A 13,672-nucleotide genomic window follows, 5' to 3' on the forward strand; every position below is an offset into this window, starting at 1 on the left:
CCGTAGGTACTGTCTATAAAAACAGATGAGAGAGTGCTGACTGCAGCAACTCTTCACACTTGCCAGCCTTTTCCTCCCTGGCAATATTCCAGCGGCCTTTTTAAGGAACTGCTGTATCTCATCAACTCCATGCTGTTGCTGGCATGGGCGGAGCTCCCACATGTCACGACGCCGAGCAAGTAGCAGGCACAACATGTGCCTTCCAAGAAAATAGTCCAGGAAAAACGTCTGTCCTTTGCATTATATTAAATGTCTTGTTTAAAAAGCATTTCGTCTTATTTTGGAAATTGTAAGTGTATGTCCTCATTTAGCTGCCCAGCCCCCATCTGTGCCACGTCGGAACCATTTCCAACTGGCTGTAGTCAACGTAAGCCTGGAATTAGGTCACCACTGGTCAACGTTTTTTTTTGTTGTTTTTGTTTTGTTTTGTTGTTGTTTTTTTGCGTGCTTTCAAACGCCTATCGCTGGGTACCACAGAGGCGCCTGGAGCATTTGTTAAAAATATCAAGATTTCTAGGCTTCAATTCATACTCATAAACTCAACGTCTCTGGGAATCATACCCCAGGAGCCTCTTACCGGCAGATTAAGCCGGAATGAATATGCCTGAAACCTGCATCGTAGGAGACACAGGCACAAGTAATCGTGTAAGAAATGCCTTTCCTAATTCATGTAGGACAGGAAAACTGTGTCCAAAGAAGTAACACATCAGATATCTAAAGGAGTGTTTAATTAGACCAGTATATGAGTTAGTAAATATGATAAATACATTCAATGGAATCCAAAATGTCGCTTCATAAATCCATCAATACAAATTCCTCCAATGGCCAAATTATTCCTAACTTGGCCTGTTATTGATAATAAATAGAACTCTGCCTACCTCTTCATGTATACAGTTTACAGAACGCATTTGAAAATGTGCTTTATGTTCAGGTATTCCAGATTTGTGCTCTTTTTCCAGATAGCTAAAGCATATTACGTAAAGTGCTGACTTTAAAAAATAATTTTCCTTGGACCCGCGATTCCTGAATTACCTGAGTTTCCCCCCAAATAATCGGTCTGTTGTAGCTATTAGTGTTTCATCAGTCTCACCCTGGCTGGCAGCTGTCATTTTTCTCAAGAGTTGCTTTGACAGAAGAGGGGTTCTGTGAAAACAGTTGTGCGCTAATATAAAAAGGGTCCGCTCCCTGAAAGACCCATACAGATGGCCTAAATGGGTTCTAGAAAGTAGGGCCAGGCCTGCAGGAGAAACACACCACTGCTGATGGCTGCTCCTTTCTCGGTCCTGTTTCCCCAGTCACAGGACCGAGAACGAATTTGGGGAAAGACAGCACCTTTTGAATAATTGCAGTTGCCCCTTTTTCTTCACGCAAGTGAGAGGCCTTTCTCTGTGCCTGCCATTCGTACTGCTGTTCTTGACGGAGGGCTAAAAAGAAAATTGCTTACACTGAGTTTAGAAAGGAAATCTCCATTGTTGACATGCAGTCTTGACCTGTTGGGGAAATCTGAGCCCTCAGGGGTGGACGTATCTTCTGGAGGATCCAAAGTGGGACAGTGCTCTTAATGTTTTTGGCCTTGACCACAACCTATAATTGTGGGTCCTTAGGCATTCTCATTTGTGGGCTTAAAGTATTATATTACATTACGCATATGTTGCATTCTGTTTTCTCTTAAGGATACATAGGCGCTATGTGACTTTTGGTTTTTCAGTTGCTACAGCTGTTTCCACATCAGTAAAATCAGGATAATGCCTGCTTCCTAAGATTTTGGTGAGGCTTTGAATTTGGGGAAATGCCTTGTATAATAAATATCAGTCTCCTACAATAAATTATTGCTCAGACACCCCTCCTCCACCACGGGAAGAGCAATTAAAAGTGTAAGAAGGCAGTATGTATTTTTAACAATTGAGGGTAATAATGGCTCTTCGGGCCTTTCAGGGGTGGAGTTGGGGGTGGGGGTGGGGGTGGGAGTGGGGGTGGGGCAGGCAGAAAAGTGAGCAGAAGCTGTGGAGTTGACAAGACCTGGTCCAGTCCTGTAAGCACGTTGGTGGGGTGATTCCTCCCTTGTGTACACGAACTCAGATCTCCCCATAAAATAACAGTGCAGCAGGGTCCCTTGTTTTTAAATGACAGGTTTTCCATTTATAAAAATTTGTGTGATTGTTGTAAATAATCCTAAAGTATTCAGGAAATAAAAAAGGCTGACGCTAGAGAGCCAGAGATGACTGCCCTGTCTTGCCATTGGTGCCAATGTGTGTGCTGGGAAGGGCTCCTGGTAAGTCACTTTGTAAAGTGCAGCCTGAACCACAGACCTCGTTGCTAAGTGGGGCATTTGAACCATCGTTTGGTGGAGGATCATTAAAAACATGGTATCTGCCGGTTCTCCTCCTAGCGTGGAGTTAATTTATTAAAATTAAGTGTTTTCAGATTAAATATGAAACATACAAGTCAGCTTTATGGATGAGTGTGTAATGTGTGTTTTAGTCGCACTGCGTAATTTGAACATGCAGATTCATTGGTGCTGTGAGCCTTGCTCATCAACGGGAATTTTGTTTGCCTCAGTGTTCTTTCTGTATGCCGGCAGGGACAGCGCAATTCTTAGGGAAGTCACAACTGTTTCACTATGGCTATCAAAATCGGATAAATCACGGTATATATTCATGTAGAAACATTTTTTTCAGCAATCATGTTTTCCCCTGGGGCATGACATGTCCTAAGTCAAAGCCTCATAAACATACTTGAAAGAAAAAGAGGAAAGGCTAAGCTGACTTACTGTGTGTTTTTGCTAAGTCCTCACTTAACACCGCCGATGGGTTCTGTGACTTTAATTGGAATGACGCATGACAAAACCTTACGACTACTAATTGATAGAAACAAGAGCTAAGTTCCTGTGGCACCTCATCAACGTTACCACAATGACGCTGAACAACACGTTGTTGGTGGACGTGCTGTATATACATATCACAAGGCACAAGCCTTTATGCCTTATTTTTATCACCTTCTTTTCCATTGTCATTTTTCCCCAGGCCCAGATTATATCAAACAGAGATTTCAGGAAGGTGTAGATGCTAAAGAAAATCCAGAAGAAAAGGTACCAGAGAAGCCTCCTACACCAAAGGAATCTCCTCATTTTTACCGCAAAGGCACCACACCCCCAGGGTCACCTGAGGCAAGTCGCAAACAAAGCCACTCTCCCGAGTCTTCCCCAAAGCCCCTGAGGAAGCAGAACCCCAGCTCAGGGGCCAGACTCAACCGAGACAAAAGGAGTGTGGCTGATGAGCAGGTGACAGCCACCGTCAACAAGCCCTTGCTGTCCAAAGCTCCCTCGAAGGAGGTGGGAGCACCCCAGTCCAAGTACTCTGGCCGCCACCACGTCCCCAACCCCAGTAACGGGGAGCTGCACTCGCAGTACCACGGCTACTACGTGAAACTGAACACCTCCAAGCTCCGTCCGGAAGACAGGCAGGAAGACGAAGGCTCCAGCCACTCCTCCTCCGCACTGGTGCACAAGCCGTCACCCAACAAGTGGAGCGCCCCTAAATCTGGGACAAAACCAGTTGCCAAAGAAAGCAAAGCTGAGCCAAAAGCTAAGAAGTCCGAACTTGCTATACCAAAGAATCCAGCAAGCCACGATTCGTGCCCTTCTTTGGAAAAAGAAGCCAATTCAGTAAGTTGGGCAAGATGGGTTTTCTCCTGCTTTCCTCCCCTGGTTCTCTGGGGAGCAGCATGGCTGGGTGGTTGGCACCTTGGTGGCACGAGGCCAGCGCACAGGGCTGTCAGAGTGAGTCTGAGCACATTCATAGACAGGAAAGAGACAGGAAAGAGGTCCACGCAGTGACTCAGCCAGCCACCCGCCTGCCTTGGACCACTAGAAACAGGGCTAAATACGGGCCAGCTGGCTACAGTGTCACCTCTTAGCCAGTCTTTACCAGCACTTGTAAGCTCCTGGTAAGCTTCACGGTAGCTGTTGGACTGCTATCACAGAAATACCATCGATTCGGGGGCCTAAATGACACACATTTATTTCTCACAGTTCTGGAGGCTGGGGGGGGTCCCAGCATCAAGGCACCAGCAGATGTGATGTCTGCTGAGAGCCACTTCCCGGGTCATAGCCCATCATCTCTCTGTGTCCTCACATAGCTGAGAGAGAGGAAGCAAACTCTCGTGTCGCTTCTCGGAAGGGCACTGATCCGATCATGAGGGCCCCACCCGCATCACGCCGTCACCTCCCACAGGCCCCATCTCCAGGTACCGTCACACTGGGGGTTAGGGTTTCAACACACGAATCCTGGAAGGTCACAGGCATGCAGCCCGTAGCAATAGCTAACTCTCTGGTGGCCACAAAGGAATCGCGGGCCCTGCCAAGGGCTGGCCACTCCCAAAGCTCCAGCTAAGACGAGGGCTCCTCTGCCATTTGCTGATGCTTAGCCGACCTTTTGTCCCCCCAAAATAGCACCTTTAGACGAAAGACCATCTTTTCTCACTGTTGCGAATTAGTCTCATAAATATGTAGTTTGGCTTTTACTTAATTAACCAGGCTTTGCAGCTAGAACTTTTTTCTTTCCCATATGAGAACTGAAATTTTTCAACTGTTTAAGAAAATTAATTTCGTCTTCTAACCCCTCAGGCAGCAAGTGCTCCTAAAAATTCAGTTTTCTGGTAGATGCTAGTTTTCTTATGTGTTGAGTATTCAAGGTTTTTGTTATTCAACCTAGAAGCTTTCAGTTATTGATAAATGCCATATCCTCATTCCAGTGAGATTTATTTGATGGTGCTATATGGAATTAGTATTTTATCAAATTCTGTAGAATTTATAAAATCTGAAGCTAAGTCATTTTTGATAAACAGTCGACTGACCTGTTTGTATGCCTTTGGAATAGCGGTGTTGTTGCACGTTAATCGTAGCTTAGGGAAGAAGCCACAGCCAGCCCACTATTTACAGGTAATTTCACAGACACGTTTGCATAAAGGTGTGTGTTAATATCTTAGCGACCATCGGTTTCTTTCTCTTGTCTGTTCAGTCTACTCTTAGGGTTAAACAGTTGAAATTCATCTTTTTAATTCACTTATGTTTGACATTTCTTGCATTTGTTTATTTTGCTAATATCTCTAAACACTGGTCCCCACCCTTTTTTCAAATTCTCATCTTTGTAATTATCTAAGTATAAATTAATCAGATTAACTGGGTTAGCTTTCTGAAAGTCAGCCTCCCTGGGAATACATGGTTTTCAAAACAGACTGGGACTATTCAGGAAGCACTCTTTTTTTTTTTCAATTTTAGCTTTAACATTTCAGTATGCTGATATTATCACTATTAAGTTGGTGCAAAAGTAATTGCGCTTTTTGCAATTATTTTTACCCTTTTAAACCGAAATTACTTTTGCACCAACCTAATATACGTAATAATGTCACTATTGAATTCGTTAAATGTAACAACAGCTCACTTCTCATTGGGCTTTCAGCATTTATAGCCACAGATTCATAAGCCTCACATATAGGTCAGCATGAGTTTGCCCTGTAGTTTATACCTTTGGCTTCCATAGTGGGGTTCAGTTGACTTCCAAGGGGCATCCTCTGCCCCCGTGTCCTACGCATTAGGTGAGTTGCCTAGCTCTTACCTGTCCCCATCTTTCTATAAACTTCACAGTCTCCTTGTGTAGAAAAAGCCTCTGTTTTACGTATATGCAGAGTTGTGTGATTCTTGGAAGTTGTCAGGCATCCTCCAGCCCAGACCGTTGGTCTCTTGGGTTCCCTTCCACACCCCACAGGGAGAGGAGGCTGAGCAGCTCCCACCTGCACGGGATGGAACTGGACGTCAAGACTGACGTGGCCCCTTGGTGGGCAGATTTTAACAATGAACCTTCTCTTCCTAAGAAGAACAGACAGCTGCCTTGCACGCCCTAATAATGTTTTCTTCCCAGAGTTAAGAAGTCACAAAGTCATCATAAAGGTAGTTGGACAGCCTTTCAAACAAAGGAGTACTACAAACAATTCTGAGATTAAGAGCTGTATGAGTTAGAGGTTTACCGGTAACACCTTGAAAATTCATAGTAACCGTCACAGTAAAGCAGACATTTGAGGGAAAACCAGACTGAACCAGTCGGTGCTCTTGGAGGCAGAATCACCGTTTGTAGGGTGGCTCCCCGAACTGAGTCTGGAATTCCAATCAGCCAGCCGATTGAGGCAGAATAAGCTCGTGGCTGAGGGTGTGAACTGTGGTGCCAAACTGCCTGGGTCCCAGCCCCAGCTGTGTGGCTTCCCTGCTGTGTGACCTGGGGCGAGTTTCCTAACTGCACTGAGAGTTGGTTTTCTTTCGTTTCCTTGTGTGTGCCTATGTCACAGAATTGTTGTAAAGATTAAATGAGTGTATACTTCCCAAGTTCTTAGCATGGTGCCCAGCACATAGTAAGTACTCAGAAAACATTGGCTATTATCAGCTTTGCTTCAGCACTGTACCAGCGGAAGCATAAAAAGTTCATAAATGCAGTAAGTTCGAGACAGGTTCTTGGAAACTGTGACTTTAAGTGAAACGATGGTAACGACACCAATTTGACCACAGGCTAATGGACGAAAACGAGTTAAGTTCCTACAGCACATTTCTAGTCACAGAAACATCACCAAACTTCTAAATAAAGACCCAAACACTTCTCATCTAAATATTGACATAAACGTGAGCTGTATATGTTTAAGGCAGAAAAGTAAAAGCAAGTACGATAACTGTTTTCCACCCCACGTACCCCAACTCAGGGCACAACGTGGGACCCACCCTGGACAGGACACGCTTCCATCACAGGGCCACCCACACCCACAGTCAGGACAGTGGAGACAAGTCCATTCGCCTCACGTGCGCATGTTTGGGGTGTGGAAAGAACCCCGAGTCCCCAGAGAAAACCCACAGATGTGGGGAGAACAGGAAAACTCCACACACACAGAGTGGCCCCAGCTGAAAATTACTTTTTTTTCCCCCTCTCCTCAATGTTATCACAGAATCATGTTGAAACAATAACATTATTCGAGGACCTGCTGGCTCTTCCTCTCTTAGAAATACAGAAAATCTGGGACACAGGCTGACACTTAGAGCAGGGTAATTACGTGCCTCTGAGAGGGGGGAGGAGGAAGCCAGGGCAGGACGACTCCACAGCCCTCCTCCAAAACTCTGGGACTCCTCTGGATGGGTTGCCAGGGGTCGCATGACCCAGGACAGCACATCCTATGTGAGTACACAGTTTGGAGAGGATTTTGCAACCTGCCGACTCGTGTAGGAGCCAGGACAGACATCTGTAGAGCCTTGTGCCCTGGACTGGTGAGGGGTCTTCTAGTCAGGAATCTCAGCCCCTTCTGAAAACTGCCTGTACTTTCTTAGCGGTCACTCTGATCAGCTTCCAAGTTTATTTTGAGATGTACCTGTGATTTCTTTTGAACCGTTGTGACACTTCAGGCCTTTCTGTCGGGTCAGGTTTGCAGCACACACGTACACACACTGCAACAGTCAATACATATTAAATGTTGCCATGAATACTAAGTTAAGCTTTGTTCTTTCCTGTTTGGGGAGAAGTTTTCGATGTAGATGTAACATAAACTGCACTCACTCTTTAGCAGAAGAGTCCTGATAATTTCAAATAAGTAGATGGTCTCTTGGCGGGGGAAAAAAAAAATCTTGAGTCACAACTCCGTTCCATATTTTGACTTCCTGCACTTTAACCGCCTGAGGTTTTCGTCCCATCAGGACTTAAGCTTGGTCCTGCTACAGCTTCTTTCATCACACCTGTCCCGGTCAGTCTTGAAAAGCAAGACTGATTTTTTTTTTTTTTTCATTTTGCTATTTTAAGCTACGACTGGCCACCAGTCACATTTGTGAAACTTCACCTTAAAGCCTTCCACCCAGCCAAGGGTGGGTGGAAGCCTTGTACCCAGCCGAGGCATCTGAAGAACACAGAGATTGCGTCTCGGTATCTGCCCATGAAACACAGCGTCCCAGAACTTCCTTTGCATCTGGTTGCCATCTGAACCCTTTATTGCTGGTTGACCCTCACCTTCACTGAGTCATCTTTAAAGATTACTTGGTAAAATGGAGCTCTACTGATAGGGTAAATGGGCGTGCGTAGTAGAGTATATACAGGACAAGTCTATATATGTGTTCAACAGAAAAGAGTACTCAAGCCCCAAATACGAACCAATTCAAAAAGGTTACATCAACTCATGGAGCCTTGTGAGGACGTACAAAATAGGAAGGAAAGGTCCAGGCACACCTTCAGCTTTTGAACTTGGGTTTCCTGAGGACACTGTCTCTGATTCTCCTCTCCCTGGGTCCACTGTAAGACTCTGAACCCCTCATTGCAGTGGTCCATCTCTGGATGCTTTTCCTCATCTTTCATATCGCTCGCTGCCTTTGGGAATTACGAATTCAATCCACTGCCCCGAAAGACTGGAAACAATCCCAAAATTGTTAACACATTCATGAACAAAATCTAATCCAAGTTGGTAGTGTCCGTAGCATTTCCTTAATCTCTACGCCGAGTTTTGATGTTGAAAGATCATCACAATTATTTTCTGAGTTATAGGAGTTATACATTATTTATCTGTTCAGAGGTAACCATCATTGAGACATTGCCTCGGCTAGTACCCCCCAATTCCTTTAGAACACACCTATTTTTTAAAAAAAACCACCAGTCGCTATCATAATTTGATGTTTTTCTGGTACTGTGGAATCCTAGGGTACAGATGAACGTGCCATTTTAAAGAAGTTGATGGGAAATTATTATTTTTAGACTAAAGCCTGTGGCTTTCATAGGGATGTAGAGAAAAGAACACAGAAGTTTAATTCTAGTTCTAATTCATGCAAACTGGCTGAGTAACCTTGGGCAACACCCCCTCTCAGAGCTCTGTGAAACAGAATTAATGATTACTTGTAAAGAATTTTCAAAAATAATCTACACAGGCGTCTCAGCCCACTGTTTCATTAAACATCGGTCGCCTGACTGAATTGGGGAACCCCTTGTATGGGTGCCCAGTGGTGAACAGGGCAGAGCCTCTGCCACTGTGGAACTCAGTTTAGGGAGGATAATAGCAATTAACAAGAAATGACAATAAAGCGTGAAGTGTTAGGATAGAGAAATAATGGCGCACAGACTCTGACCTCTACCGTGGAGGCTTTGGCCTCATTGGAAGGTTCTGGAACCCACGCCGTAGACCCTGGGAGATGAGCACTGGACCAGTGGCAGTTCCAGCCTCCCTTCCTCAACCCCACCCTTCCCCAAAATAACAGCAACCCAACACCTGAGGATGATAGCACAGTTTTAGTGCAGTCTCCCTGGACAGTCAAACACAGTACAACTGTTTCCTCATCTTTGAAATAAGAACCATCCTACCTCCCCATCGACGTCATGAGACCAGCCTTAGAACACTTTCAATGCTGTTTAAGAATCAGACACCATTTTAGTAATAAACGCGAAGATTGTGTCTTCGTCATGAAGATGGCCAAACTTGGGCAGATCTAAAAAGATGGGTCATCTCAGGCTGGTTTGTTTTTTTTAAACAAGTAAAGTTTGGATTCCTCAGACTGTGGGGTGTTTCTTACAGCGGTATTCATCGAAATAGGCGTCTGCGACTAAAGATAACGATTTCTGAAATGTGGTTATGAGCAAGAAGCAGAAAGCTAGACCTATAAAATAATTTCTGAAAATGTTCAGCTTCCCACTTCCCAGGTTGTATTTTAAGGAAGGGAGAGAATCCAAAAAGACAACCAGGGAAAAAAGCAAGAGTCAGAGAACCTCATTGTGTGTTTTCCCTAAATTTCTCCTAGGAGGCCTCACTGTCCTACAGATTTCACTCCCACATTCTGACCATCTTTATGAGGAAATAATTCTTCCTCATCTGGATTACAAAAAAATGCGTAATTCATTCCCATCAGTCCCTAACCCCATGATGGTGAACTGTGTCTCACCCAGACTGCTGCCCAATGTTTTGAGGTGAATACAACAGATTATTTTTAAGGCATTTTTAGATTTAATCAAGACTGTGTTCATTTTTAAGGGAAAGTTCAGAGATGGCTCCATCTAAAGACAGCATTGCTATTTTTAGTTTCTGCCTTTTGTAACTGCTGTTAATTAATCATGCTTTATTTACTGCAACTGTTGGGGGTTTTTTTTATATTTTTGGTAATTGGCTTTGTGAGCTAGTTTATATACTGATATTAACATGGAAAAGTTATGCTTCTTCTGTTGTTTCATTTCCAGGGCCCTAATTCAGTCATGATTGTCCTTGTTATGCTGTTGAATATCGGGTTGGCCATCCTTTTTGTTCACTTTCTAACTTGATTGGAATTAGGAAAGGTAAGAATAGCCTTCATTTCTGTATAAAATCCCAAAATATAACATGTATTTCCCATATTCAAATTTAATTTTTTTTTTTTTTAACAACTACGTATTGTCCTTCACTTTTTAATTGTGGCTGTGCCTGAATGTGGTTCAACATAGTTACTTAATGATATAACTGTTTTGACCCTTCAGTGAAGTCATGACAACTAGTGGTGTTAGCCCACAGTTCTCTGCAGTGGTGTCAGCAGCCCTTTAAATGGCTCCATCCCCAGTCAGACTCAGACACAGGGAAGGAGGCTTGGAATTAGGATGGGATCGCAAGAGAGATGAAACTTGGAAAATACAGCCAGAGGACCTGTTCGGTTCCCCTGGGAGTGCATGGTGACATTGGGGTCCTCTGGGAGCTGACGCAAGCAGCCATGATGGAGAGCAAAACTTAATAATCATTCTCTTTTAAAATCTGCTGAAGCAGCCCCATCCGGCGAAGTCCTTGGCATTGGTTACTCCATCTGTCCTAGCAGAGTGTGACTAAACTGGAAATGTATGGAGCTGCATTTTTTTTTTTTTTTTTTTTTTGATGGAAGTCAACAGCTGCCTTACTATTTTACCATCTGACGTTTTTAGTAGGGAGCTGGGGAAACAAACGACGGCCTGAGGAATGCAGCCGGCGGAATGCGTTGCTGCGGCCGTGCTTCCAGCATTCACTCCTGTCTCGTTAGAAGAAATAGGTTCAGCATCACTCACTCACCAGTCTTATGCCATGACCTGCTGCTTTAACATCTCCCGGAATGTTCTGGGAGAGAACCTTTTGTTTGCTTGTGCACGACTGTGTTCCTTTTTTGCCGTTTATTGAAATGCGATGTATAGTCACCTTCGACGTGCGTTCCGGGCCGGAGGAAACACACGTGTCGCATCTCAAGGAAAAGAAACAACAAAATTCTAGAGAAAAAAATGTGTTGATTTTGAGAGCAATACATCATTTTTCATGTCGTTTAGTCTTCCGAAACATTTTGTAACAGGCTATTTATCTTTAAAGTTGAGCGATTTGAAAGCATTATACCGTCCTAAGAAATCATTTAATTTTAAATATTTTTAACATTACTGAGATGAATTATTTATGCACTTAGGAGGTGCTAAATTTGAAAAGCTGAAAGACAACCGAATTCTATGAAGTAGAGTCAAAATGTTGCATGGATTGCAGTAATCGGTGTCCAACGGATTCAGTTTCATTGCTGACGTACTTTACAACCAAATAAAATCTTGTCAGTGCTATGTTAATTCCCCTGAAAGTTAAGCAAGATGCTATTAATAACTGCTCTTCTCTTTCTGTTTTTTTTCCAACTTAAAATTTTCGTTGAATACATTCAGGTAGAGCTTTGTGAAATGACTGCTTTGTGTTTTTTCCAAGTCCTTTTGTAATTTTATTTCACGTTTTAAAGGCTTAGACATTTTTGTTTAAATACTTGTCTTTTGCAGTCCTTTGTTATTCTGACATACTCTGATTTTTTTTTTCCCCTGTTTTATAATGTATCCTTTATTACTCAGAAGCATGCTTACTTCGAGAAACTACATGGTCTTTCTAAAAGTAATTTAAAAAGAAATCAGGGGAGGAAAGCTTTCGGTTAAATCTCTATGAAACATTACATTGCGGAGAGGAAGCTATTCCTAAATACTTTCATGACCTTCACGATTTAATCAGATTCTTTTTACCTTACTTGCTACCTTTTCACTGCAGAAGAGACGGTCAGGTGTTAGCACAGGTACGGGCTGAATGTCGGAGCCCGGTGGCATTTTCTGCAGAAGTACAATACGTTAAGACTCCTGGGTGTGACCAATGTGAAATAAAGAAGAAAGCAGAAAGAGAGCACATGAAAATTACAACTTGTATATTTATTTATTTTTTACATTTTGCTTTGACTTTTAAATTTAGGAAGTACGTTTTTACCCAAGAAACGTTGAAGTTCCTGTGTCAGTCTCAATACTCACTTCTCCTTCCTGACCCCATAGCTCTTGATGCTGGAAAGCTGATTTTTTTTTTTTTTAATATTTAATCTTAAGTGTTTATTTAAAATGTGTAATGCTTTGGAATAATGGGTAACAGATAACTAAAGGATATGTTTATACAGTGAGCATGTTGGTTCCATTTATAAATATATGTATGATTTATAAGCTTTTTTAAAACAAAGCTCAAATTGTTGGTATTTTTCTAAAATGTGCACAGCTGTATTTTACATGAAAGGCTCTTTCTAATGGGTTGTTATACTGTACTCTACATTTTGGACAGCACATGAGGTCTGCCGATGTCCTTAATAAAACATGACTTTATTTAAAGTTTCTTGCTGTGAAAAAGAACTCCCTACCCATGAGTTCCTTTATTTATAATCCTTGAAACCAAAATGTATAATGTACAGTTTTCACAACTGTATCTGCTCTAATAATAAAAAGTTGGTTATTTAAAAAGTTGCAGGTGTGTTTTCTTTGTGAGTAAATTACTGTCATGAGTTATGTGGAATTTTTGGTGGTGGTGGTGTTGAAAGAAAGAGCTGCTGAAAAATAAACAATAGAAACGGCGGGATGTGGGGGGGCTCAAAGGAGCCAGGTGGCACACGGCAGTGACATTGCACCATTCTTTCCTTCTTAGGTTTCATCCTGGGCCTTCCAAATAATTTTGTAGAATAAGATTCATTGCTCTGGTTCTTGTTTTCATTAATTGGATTAGTGCCTTATCCCGGGGTTCAAATCTGCTCCCGTTTCTAAGGAAAATTTGAAGTTATAGTACGTCTCCCTCCTGCGTGGGTACTTCCCCCCCACACACTTTCTTCCACCTCCTTCCCCACACTCCATTTCAAGCCGTTGTTTCTCAGTCTAGTTGTGTAGGACACAGCTCCCTGGCCCGTGCTGGTGTTATGAGTCTTGGGGAATCTAACCAGCGACCTTGGCGTTAGGAGCACGGTGCTCCAACCACCTGAGCCACCGGGCTGGGCTGGCCCAGTACTTTTCAGTTAATTAAAGTTTCTTGACCATCGTGCCCCAAATAAATCAGTATGTTGCTACGGCCCCTACTGCATAAGGACACTTCTGGAAGCTTAGGCTTCCTGCTGCCACTACAACTTCCAGCCACTGGGCTACCCTTGAAGCCCTCCTTGGTGCCGACCTAGGCAAGGTACCTCTAAGGCATAATAAAAGGACCTTCTCCGAAACAGCTTCCCAGGGAGCTGCCAGGGTGCTTTTAGATTCCCAGATTCGTCACTTCTGTTGAGGAGGGCGAACATATTGTAGACCCCCATATCAATAATACACAAAGTTATCACTTCCAGGCACTGTCACATTTACCAACTTACACAATTAATCTCCTAGCA

The 13,672-nt window shown here is 43.2% G+C and overlaps 1 protein-coding gene across 4 annotated transcripts in view; it reads left to right on the forward strand.

Moving 5' to 3' along the window:
- Positions 1 to 12,773, forward strand: part of JPH1 (junctophilin 1) — a 76,310-nt gene extending 63,537 nt beyond the window's left edge. The window contains exons 4-6 of one of the 4 annotated variants that reach the window (XM_019725775.3): positions 3,024 to 3,664; positions 10,233 to 10,328; positions 10,938 to 12,773. In XM_019725775.3, the coding sequence (XP_019581334.2) occupies positions 3,024 to 3,664; positions 10,233 to 10,313 (722 nt within the window). In that variant the 3' untranslated portion in view covers positions 10,314 to 10,328; positions 10,938 to 12,773. Of the gene's footprint in view, positions 1 to 3,023; positions 3,665 to 10,232; positions 10,329 to 10,505; positions 10,908 to 10,937 lie in introns of those variants that run through there. The other 3 variants (XM_019725784.3, XM_019725792.3, XM_019725801.3) reach the window with 3 other exon arrangements.
- Positions 12,774 to 13,672: the final 899 nt, after the last annotated feature.

The sequence above is a fragment of the Rhinolophus sinicus genome, chromosome 7 (assembly GCF_057876585.1).
Source record: "Rhinolophus sinicus isolate RSI-liver-muscle chromosome 7, RSI-T2T, whole genome shotgun sequence".
Taxonomy (NCBI): Eukaryota; Metazoa; Chordata; class Mammalia; order Chiroptera; family Rhinolophidae; genus Rhinolophus; species Rhinolophus sinicus.